This window comes from Mya arenaria, chromosome 13, assembly GCF_026914265.1.
Source record: "Mya arenaria isolate MELC-2E11 chromosome 13, ASM2691426v1".
Taxonomy (NCBI): Eukaryota; Metazoa; Mollusca; class Bivalvia; order Myida; family Myidae; genus Mya; species Mya arenaria.
Genome location: NC_069134.1, coordinates 28,815,522 through 28,826,441, shown reverse-complemented (window position 1 = coordinate 28,826,441; position 10,920 = coordinate 28,815,522). Strand labels below are relative to the sequence as shown.

The 10,920-nt window shown below is 34.1% G+C and overlaps 1 protein-coding gene across 1 annotated transcript; it reads right to left on the bottom strand.

Annotated features, from left to right (window-relative positions):
• Window positions 1-914: 914 nt before the first annotated feature.
• LOC128214756 (store-operated calcium entry-associated regulatory factor-like) lies at window positions 915-8,235 on the bottom strand. Its single transcript, XM_052921390.1, has 8 exons — window positions 8,065-8,235; window positions 6,900-6,980; window positions 6,547-6,644; window positions 5,555-5,647; window positions 5,118-5,228; window positions 4,616-4,734; window positions 3,454-3,683; window positions 915-2,954 (listed from the first exon to the last, which is right to left on the bottom strand). Exons 2-8 carry the CDS (start codon window positions 6,973-6,975, stop codon window positions 2,524-2,526), a joined length of 1,158 nt encoding a protein of 385 aa, XP_052777350.1. The 5' UTR covers window positions 6,976-6,980; window positions 8,065-8,235; the 3' UTR covers window positions 915-2,523.
• Between the last annotated feature and the right edge of the window lie 2,685 nt (window positions 8,236-10,920).

Sequence of the window (10,920 nt, the reverse complement as noted above, 5' to 3'; positions counted from 1 at the left end):
ATTCTGATTAAGTTTCATGAATATTTGACCATGTATAATGTCTCTAGTATGGTCCAAAGATTTTTCTAAGATTTGACCTAGTGACCTAGCATTTGACCCCATGTGACCCACTTTTAAAAATGGTCAAGATTTGATCAAGGGGAACATTCTGACCAAGTTTGAACATTTTTCGGTCAATACTTACCAAGATATGGTACAAGATGGACTGACGGAAGGACGGAATGATGGACAGACAACGCCAAAACAACAATATCCCCCCCCCCCCGAAACCTTCGGTTCGGCGGGGGTTAAAAATATTTCCACATCCATGCATGGACCTATAAACACTAATCATTCTTCCAGCCATAACAGATTATGAGGTCCACTGCTGTTTCATCCAATGAAAAGATTCGAACGACATTTCGCCCATTATGTTTTTTTAGCTTAACTATTTCCCCCAAAGTTTGTAGCCGTGTCCGTAATACAATATTTGTAGACTTGTCTTTAATGAAGAAACGTGCCTTGTATGAAAACACGTTGAAAACCATACGCAATACATTACTTTTTTCACGAGATATTTAGTATAACACACTGTTAACTGATGAAATATTTATTGGAGTGTCACCTTAATAGTTTCTAAACAAATGAAAAAGTCGTACCAGATTGTTTTGAAGTTGAGCATCCGCGGACGGATTGGTTTTGGGCTTCACGCTCGAAACAAAACAACACATTTTATATGATCAACGATCTTGCCAAATATTTTAAATTTCCTTTAACTATTTTTCTGACAACAGACCACAAGTGTTAACAATGGTTCGATCATAATTTTTCAGGTTACTAGATAGTCTTTCATATTAATGTTTAACGCTAAACATAAAAACAATTTGGTAGAGCCTAACTCTTGACACGGTTCACAAATCAAGTAATAAAGACTATTTGTTATTTGATAGGTTTATTTTCAAAATAAAGATAATTTACATGTTAAAAATACTTTAAGTTTAACAGAAACCAGACTATATTGTTTGGTACCTGGCGTACCACATGGTAAGAAACCATTAACAAAGTGATATGGTCAGGCAATCCAGACTGCCAGATTATATTTCAGAACACAGACAAAAGTAAATAAAAATAATATCAACATAAAACGCACAAACATATGAATATGAAATTGTGTATATAGGCAGATACATGATAAACCAATTTCAGGTTAAGAAAACAGAAAAGTGAGAACTACATTACACTCTCTCATGTTAACACCATGTATAGCACTGTTCAAAATAAAATCAGCTATTGTTTAAAGACACTCTTTCAGTGTGATAATGGGAGACAGAAAAAATATCCACGAAGTGGACAAAATACTCTATTTATAATTCGTAAATTCCATAAATTCAGCTATTACTTATGTGCAAAAAGTATAAAAAATAATATTAATTGTGATTGGGGGGAATAAACACTGGATTGATATAACTCAGTTCATGTCAACAACAAAACCCAGCTTATTTACATCTGGCACAAATCTATTCATTGCACTTCTAAAGTTGTGAAAAGACGTAAGAAATACTTGAATTTTGAAATGCATAAATTAACTTGTTAAAGAAGAATGTGAATTTGGTTCACAATCATTTTTCATACTTTGAGAAAATGAATAATGTCACAAAATCAATTTCACACAAGAGCGCTATAAGTCTATAGTCAAACCATTTTCAACTTTAAACTTGTAATAGCCCAACTGTAAATAAATCAATACTTCATGACATAAACATTAATTTACATTTAATGTACCGTAGAAACCAATATTCCAAAAAGATAGAGCTGATATAAATCACAATATTCAATTAAGAATATTATTAACAATTTAATGAACCAAGTTAACTCAGAGCAGAGCACAGTATTACAGGTTAAAAAAACATACAAGCAAGGGGAGACAAATTTCATTTATGGAGCTAGTGTTATTTACATTGCTGTTCATCATTTTCAAATAATTGTAAGCACATGGATTAGTTTTAATACATCAATAATATGACAATCCCAACACTGATGGGATTTCACCAGCAGGAATGACTTATCCATCAAATATCTCTCGACCAATGGGTTCAAATTATACTAATAAGAATGGCCAAATCAGGCCTAAATAATATATCTGGGTTTGGGGCTACATTCGCAAAAAAGCTAGGTAGTTTAGATACTGTTCGATTAAAACAGCCAAGCAAATGCTTACTGTAAAATTTCAGTAATTTGTCAATTAGATTTGTTAATACTTAGTCACTTCAACACCCTAAATACACAAAATGATTATTCTTTCAACTCAAAAGTATTTTATACAAGAGTCCCACTTGTGTCTGAACATGGCGTCACTATAGCTCAGATGATCAATCCAAAGATGCTTCATAGATGTTATCAAGTTTTTAGTTGTAATCAATAGGAATGGATTTCAGGGTCAACAACTAAAAATAAAAAAATAAAAGGGTGGGGTTGCCCTCATCACAGGTCTTTTTACGGCTGTATCTTTTCAGCTTATTTTACACAACAACACAAATTATCCCTTTATCTCCTGCTTGTGCTCGCGAAACCCGATGCTGTTCTTGTTCCTGTGCTTCTGGGAGCAGATGACGTACTTGTCGAAAATCCTGATGATCTGTGAGAATTTGTATTTGTCCTTGACCCCCATCCAGACCCCCATCCACCACCATTTCCCCACCCAGATCCCCATCCACCTCCATTCCCCCAGCCTGTCCCCCAACCACCTCCATTCCCATACCCATTACCCCCCCACCAACTTGTGCGGGGCCTCTGGTACCCATAATGAGTGCTATTACGGTTGCCGAACATGTAACCTAGGAGACCACCGGTGAAGGCCCCTGACCAGAACCCACCCCCTGTTGACCCAGCTGCCCCTGTGGGAGTTCCTGTGTTGGTGCCGTTGAAGGGTGGTGCTGTCGGTGTGGGCCTTCTTGTGAAGCCTGATGAACATGAGTCTGAAATGTTAAAAAAGACAATCACATGTAGCATTTGTAAAATAATACATACGATCAGTGAATACTTGAACAATAAAGTTACTTTTCTAATCTCAAATTACTCCATTAATACATAAAATACTCCATTAATACATAATATCAAACTAACATGTCCTGTTCTGTTGAAAATAGCGCCTCGTCTATAGGTTTTTTTTGTACAGTGTGACAAAAAGTCTTTCTAGACAATTATGAAAGCCAGTGTTAAGTGCCTTGCTATACATGTGCTTATTGTCACTTGCAACATGAATGTGTACCAAGTTTCATTAGAATATCTTTTGAGTTATTGCCAAGGTTCAACTTTTGGCATAGGCATAACAAAGGGGTCAACAATGCTGAACACTACACAACAGCTATGAATACCCATGATTATAAAACTTATATATCGTACTATTAAATATTAATACAGTAATCTTGTATTTCACGTTTCAAGAGTTTTCAGCCTATTGAATACTATGATTACCTTGTTTTCCACCAGATGTGTAATCCTCTCTGAATCCATAGGGTGGGGGCTGGTTGCCTGGAGGATGTTGTGACCTAAATGTGTCATCATAGGAGGGTGGGGGACCATCAGGAGGGTTACTGGGTGTGGCCATGACACACTTGTATATCATGTAGATAACTACTGCTATTATGGCCAAGGTGAAAAGGTCACTAAATATGGAGGAGGCTTTGTGTTTGTAGCTGTTGTAGCTAGAAAGATAAAACAAACAACATGCTAATAATTTGAACGCTTTTAAGGAATCCTATCCACAAATAAGCTAATCCTCTCAAAACTGCATTAATCATAATGTTAAATTTCGATTTTGCCTGGTGATCCAGGGTATTGCTGATTAATAATATGTAAAATCAATTACTGCATCAAATGCAAATTTAATTAAGTTTGTTGTAACAGTGTGTAATTATGCTTTTAATAACTAAAATTGTTAAATGACTTAATTTGCAATTTTAATGGCTTGGCTACCATAATGTATAAAGGAATACTAGTAGAATCATGATATTTATCTACGTTGAAAGAAGCAGACTTTTAAACTGTTAACAATGTTAGGGAGACAGAAATGTTCAAAGACTGTGTAGCATTTTTTTCTGTAGAAAAACACTCATTTACACCTTATTTTACACACTGTTTGAACATATGTGCATTTTTCAATTTGAATGCAGCCCTGAAACATATTGTGTTGACCTGTCAGATTTCCATGTGCATTAAAAGTTCATCTACTACTATAACAGAACTTTACAGTAGATTGAATGCTAGGATACATAATAGGCTGTGGATAATAAGTAAGAACAATTAGGAAACACTCTTAATACTTAAGTACACAGTAAAAATGAAATTGACACAGTTTATTTCAAGTCCAAAAATACAATTTATAGTATGCAGACAATAATAATAATAATTTTCTGGGGAGATTACTGCATACTTTTTATCATATTTATCGGTAACATGTTGGTATCACATGCATACTATATGCCTTGATTTGAATGAAAGCTTAAAGGTACTATTATTATCTTCAGTGCTGGCATATATTATGAGTCTATTGTCGTTGTAGAAACGAGGACGCTGCAGGACAACAAAACTAAAATATATATATATTAGGGCGCACAGTATAGTTTGATTCAATTACCTTTGATGTGATCTGTCATGGTAGCTCTCCCCATAGTCATGTTGTTGATATTGGTTACCATGGCTACCAGCATTCTTTTTTTCCATACCCTCCGCCGTCAGATCGAGTGTGTACTCCAACTGATAAACAAACAAGCCATAAGTGTCAAGCCCTAGACCTCGGGCCTTTCAACAGGGTTTTGGCTACTAGGCTTGTCCCCGTAGTTTTAATTTTTTAATTTTGATGCAATGCATGCTTATTCTAAGGCCAAAAAATGATAATTGTGTGGTTAGGGGTAAATCTTTTGTTTTTTTATAAGGCATAATGTAATAATGTTTTTGTCATCATTGGGGAATGGCGTTTAAATAATTTTCAGTATAAGCTTTAAGGGGTTGAGACTTCATATCAAAGCACACACTAATTTTTTTTTAAACTGACCAGTATAAACTGGTATGATTAGCGCCTTTAGGTAGGGTCAGTTAACTGCGAACCAGAAGCCTTAAGCTTAAAAACTCAAACATACCCCGCAGGAACCGCTGAGAATGTAGGGGTCATCTGGGTAGCTGTAGCCCTCACATGACACCTGAAGCTTGCCGAACCTGTACGCATTATCCATATCCGTCTTACACTCCCACTACAGAAACAAAATAATAATAAGACTATATACAATCATGGCATGTAAAGTTTAAAATGTATAATGTAAATTTTCTTTTAAGATTTGCTCTGACTGTTACTTTACACATTGATATTACCCATGATCGAAAGTGTTAGAAGAGGTAGATAACTTTTAACGCTATATTATTGCATCACCACACATGACTTTATGACTCGAGGAGGATAATTCATATATGTTTGATATTGCTTTAAAATATTTATAATGATTACAAGCATTGTAATACAACAAATCATTCTCTGATTCTCCCAGACAATAAAAATAAAACATTAAACAGCCTTGGTCACCTGTATATCATATCCATCGGAGCCCCTGTTGTAACATTGCACTGTCTGGGGCTTGAATGCTGAACACCCTGCAGTCCCTCCCACACATTTAAGCTGCAAAATAATAAATGAGTGTAATGCAACCTATAGGCCAACTTCCAAACCTGTCTTTGTTTCTAGTCACCAAGCTGGACAAGTGGGTTTTCTCACACAACACAGTGCCAACGAGACAGAGTGACTTAGCCTTAGATAATATCACTTTCTTCACAGTCATGGTAAAATAAATAATGTTTAAACCCTCTGAACCATAACTGATGTAACAACCAAACTAAGTTGCCTATAATTGGCAAGCCATTTTAAAGGATAACATTTTGCAAATATCTGTAGAGAATAGCACATGGTTGAATATTTTAATTCATCTATTCAATTTGATATCATAACTAATAACCGTTCACAAGTAAAGTCTGATGAAAATGTAATCTACACTTTTGCCACAGTGAAATTCATATAAATTATTCTTTAAATGGTCAAAGTTTTTTGGTAGACACCTGTGGTGCGGTGAGGGTGGTCAGTGATAGTTTTTGGTGCAATTTACTGCCTTCAAAAAGCTGTTTCCCCTTTCGAAAAAATGTTCATATTTCCAAAAATTTATAATTTTTTCCCAATTTGATAAATGCACAAAAAAAAAAAAAAAGTCATAATGTTAGTGAATTAAAAAGCAATGAATTTCTTGAAAAATAAACAAAATCTTGACAAGACTAACTCATTCACAGCATAGAGTTTGCATAAAAAGGAGAAAAAGGAGAAAACATGTACCGGTATATTTGCCAATATAGTTGCTATGTTGATCTGATTTTGTATTTTCCCAATCAGGAAATTTTTTTTTTCCAATTCGCAACTTTCTCATTGCCTCTTTCAAAGGACACCAGTACTGGGGTCTACCCAGGAAACAGCCTCGAGGTTGATTTAAATATGCTTTGGGTTGTCTTCACAATCAAGATGGAATCAATTACCTGAGGAACAGCTGAGGACCGCCGGGCCTTTGTCATCTGGCCGTAATGCAAAGTGATGACCTTCACATCATCTAATAATACCTGGTCAGACCTTGCAGCTGGAATATAAAATTTGGTGAAATTGTACATGGTAATGGAACAGACAACAGGTGAAACCTGTGTGATGTAAACAATTTTATATCCAGGCTAAGTTATAATAAATACAGATAAGCATCTTAAAGAAACTAACATTAAAAAAGTATAAATATAATGATGATATACATTGATTATGTAGGTTCAAAAAGTCCTAAGAATGAATAAGTTATAGAAATTGCAACTGTTATACATGTAAATAGTACAGAATAATGTTATACCACTGGCGATGATCACAAACTGAGCCGCTACACAGCACAGGAATAAAGTATGCATTCTGTTTTCCATAAATTTCATCAGATCTGAAATAGAAATGAATGCAATGTAAAATAAAAACGCACATTTAATAGTTTAAACATCATTACATACAAAACTTAAAAGTAAACCATTTTTGAGTGTTGCCTTTGCTTATAAGTTTACATGAATTTCTGTATCAGAATGGTAAAAAGTAGGTGGAGCTGAACCATTCAATAACTAGCTTGAGAATAAATTACAACACAACTTTATTCACTTATACTGGCAGTTATTGAATGTTGCGAAAACATGGTACAATACAGTTATGTCAACCGCTACCGTCATGATTGGAAGTATACATTTGCGATAGACTCACGCTAAAGATCCTTGTTTAATTTCAATAACTTGGGTAGTAAATCTTTCTTAAACCAGTTTACCTTAGACATGGGAAAAAAACAAAAAAACTTTAAGGGATATTGTTGAATGAAGGATATTGTTTTAACATTCAAATACTGAAATAAGTTAAAACCTAAAAATAGTTAAATAGGCGAAACTAAAAAATCAAGTAACCATCTCCCAAGTCATCTGCTTCTATGTAAAGTAGCATATAAAAGAACCAATAAATTATATTCTTCCCTGACTCTCTGAATAACGCTAAGATGTCCTAATCATATAGTCAGTTCAAAAGCTTGCATGAGCTTATGTTGTGTTGTTTGTATATTGCCGACTCAAAATAAAACTCATGTCTCATCTATCTTATCTTAATCATGGCTAATGTTGGAAAGTTTCCTTGAATTTCCATTATTGTGGATACAGTATTGAGTAGCAAATAAAATAGAACACTTTCAAAAGCTTTCTTTTAACAGTTTATGTTAAAATACAAATCAAAACACTTCCTGTTAACAGCGTTTAAGAATTGTAAATCAGGTAATACTATCCCTGTCACGAGTCTGCCATAGTCTAAAAATCGTCAAAAGACTCATTGACGGCCATTTATACACATGAAATGTCAAAATAATAAAAAAGTATCCCTGATCGCTCATTATTGTAGCTAGGTGGACTACAAAACAAACCAAAACAAGCATTGTTTTTTCACCTTTTTAAAAGCAATTAAAATACAATCAATCTATGTAAAACGATTAAAATACTTACATGTTTAAATAAAATCATCGATGTTCTTCGAAAGTTTGTCATTTGATGAAATTATTGCAAATTTATAGTCAACTTTCCTGACGTGTCTTTCCTTTATTTTTAGAATTTTTAGTTTAGCAATTTTGATGACTAAGAATATTTCATCATCGATTAACGCGAGGTTAAGCTCTACTAAGTTTGTCTGCCGTCAGTGATATTGTCATTCGGAGCTCCTCGGCCATTTTTTTCAAAAACAACCTCGGATGTATATGGACGGTTTACATACTTAAAAAGTGGTACGTTTAAGTCCGCTGCAAATAGATCGCGTAGTAATCTTATTTAGTAGTTAAAATTTATGACTTAACTCTTGGGAATCGTAATTATGTTTGCAATAATACACTTCACTGGCAATCAATTTAAACTGAGAGCAATGAATACAACTCTTAAACACTACATTTAATTAATGCTTTTATTCAAAAAAATACGGACTACTTCAACAGATGTACCGGCATACATCCGAGGTTGTTTTTGAAAAAATGGCCGAGGAGTTCCGAATGTGATATTGTACCTCTGCTTTGTCGTACCATTCTCTGGGATTTTATACCAAGTCAAATTCAAGTCAGCTAGGCCCTAGCCTAGGGAGTAAGCTTAACTCAGGACAAACACCACATACACACTCTCAGTTAACCAGAAGTGCACTTGGGTAAGACAAGTGAAAAACTAAATGGAGACTAGGGGCTGACCAGATAAGGCTTCTTCAGTCTATAATAAATGCTATCTTTACAGTGAGTTGTGTAGTTTCAACAGATGCTTTAATGTTTATTAATATATAGAGAATAATTATAATCGATTTGGGCCTTTCTTGTAAATAATATAGAATTATGAAATTAAATAACTGCATGCATGATGTTGTATTATAAAAATAACTTGTCAAACATTTAGATCTATATATTTAAAAATAAATATATGATAAAAATGTTCACGGTATAACGTGCTAATTTGGTAGTTTAAGAAGACTAAAGAGGGACAGAGTCAAATGGGTGTGAAAACTCAGGTTTTTTGTTGTTGGTTTTTTACTTTAACTTACTTGGTCTGAAATGTGACCAATGACAAATCCTTCTCCCAGCTCAAAGTTCGTTAAGTGAAATAACACAATGAAAATCAGTAGTAACTGGGACTAATAAATATCAGCATAGTCTCAGGTGGTGAAGAAGAATAGGATACTACTTTTAACAATGCGAGTTGACGAAATCTGAAAAAATCTTATGAATGAACGGAATGGGCGAGGCATCAGTATCTAAGGATACAATCAGTTACTGAAATGACAACATGACTGAAATTCAGAACCAAAGTTTGCGACGTATAGTCTTGATATGCTCGACATTCTTTAAACTTTAAATTCAAATATCAAATAAATAAAGCAATACATTATACAAATCTCTAAGCAACGACAGCCAGTACGTTTTGTCATTCCCACTCCTAAAGCCGCTTGGGCATTAACACCAATTACTTTGTTAAGTATCAATGGCTCTGAAGTGTATAAATAGTTAGAGGTAAAAAAGGCTAATGACGATTTTAAAATGATTCAAATCGTTCTCGTATTCCATCAACTGAAGTAGATCATAAAGATTAAAAATTATGATAAGAAATAAACATATGGATAAGCTTTTGATGAAAATGGTTTGCATGTATATATACATTGTATATATACTCATCTGAAAAATAAACCCTCCCAAGTTCTGTGATAAGTTCTTCATGAAAAAGAAACACACACTTCAATATTCCAGTAACATGTTTACGGAAAAATCAGGGTCTAAACATGTATTTAAATTATGTTTCATGAATACGCCATTGTCAGAAGATTATGTATTTGTATTTTATAAGGTGTAATGACGATTTGCATAAGTAGATAGATTTATTTTCCTCCAATAAATGAAGAGCAAAGAACATCACACTTGAAATACAAAGTACGATACATTGATACTTATATACACCACACACACACGCACACGCACACGCACACGCACACGCACACACACACACATGCAGTAATACATAGAACATAGTTCTGATGCAAATTATTAGGCGAGGGCTAGACCGAAAGCGAAATTGTAGAATCCACTTTTGCATCACACAAGTTTAAGCTATAAGTTATAAATCACTTATTTAACATGTTTCAACAATATTATTATGAAAAACACCACAAAATGAGATGTTATCTACACATTAGTGCAAGCCTAGCCCGAAAACGAAGTAAATAGGTATGCAAACTGTAGTGTTGATAAACACTGCCTATTGGCTTTCTAATGTCGCCATAAACAATATTTTACTTGCACATGGTGCAAATATTTTTTGCAAGATATACATCGCTTGGTAAATTTACTGCAAGTTTTAACAAAAACAAATATAATCATGAAATCAGTGATGAGTGAACCACATCCTTCTGTTCAGTACATTATGAAGGCAGAATAAAATGTCGTTTGATTTTTGTCTTAGGCCTTGGTTCCAAATATCTCAAAAGCTAACAGAAACGATACATATATAGACCTTTAAACGTTCAATATTCCGATAATAAATCCCCTACTCACGTAAGCCACAGATACGTTTTGTCCGTGCAACCCTGTTACAAATTCGGTTATGTCAAACATAGGCAAAATTCAATAAATATTTGAACACATTCAAACACAGAGCTCTAGGGGGAATAACTGTATTGGATTTTGCGTGATGAAGTTGTAAAATCGACCGTTTGTTTCTTGTCCGTTTTAACTATATCATTATTTTTTATTCTAATTTATTCAAATTATTGCGCGACGCGTTAAACATAGAATTTGTTTATTTCAATTATGTAGTGGGTAGACCTATAAAACGTTATTTGAA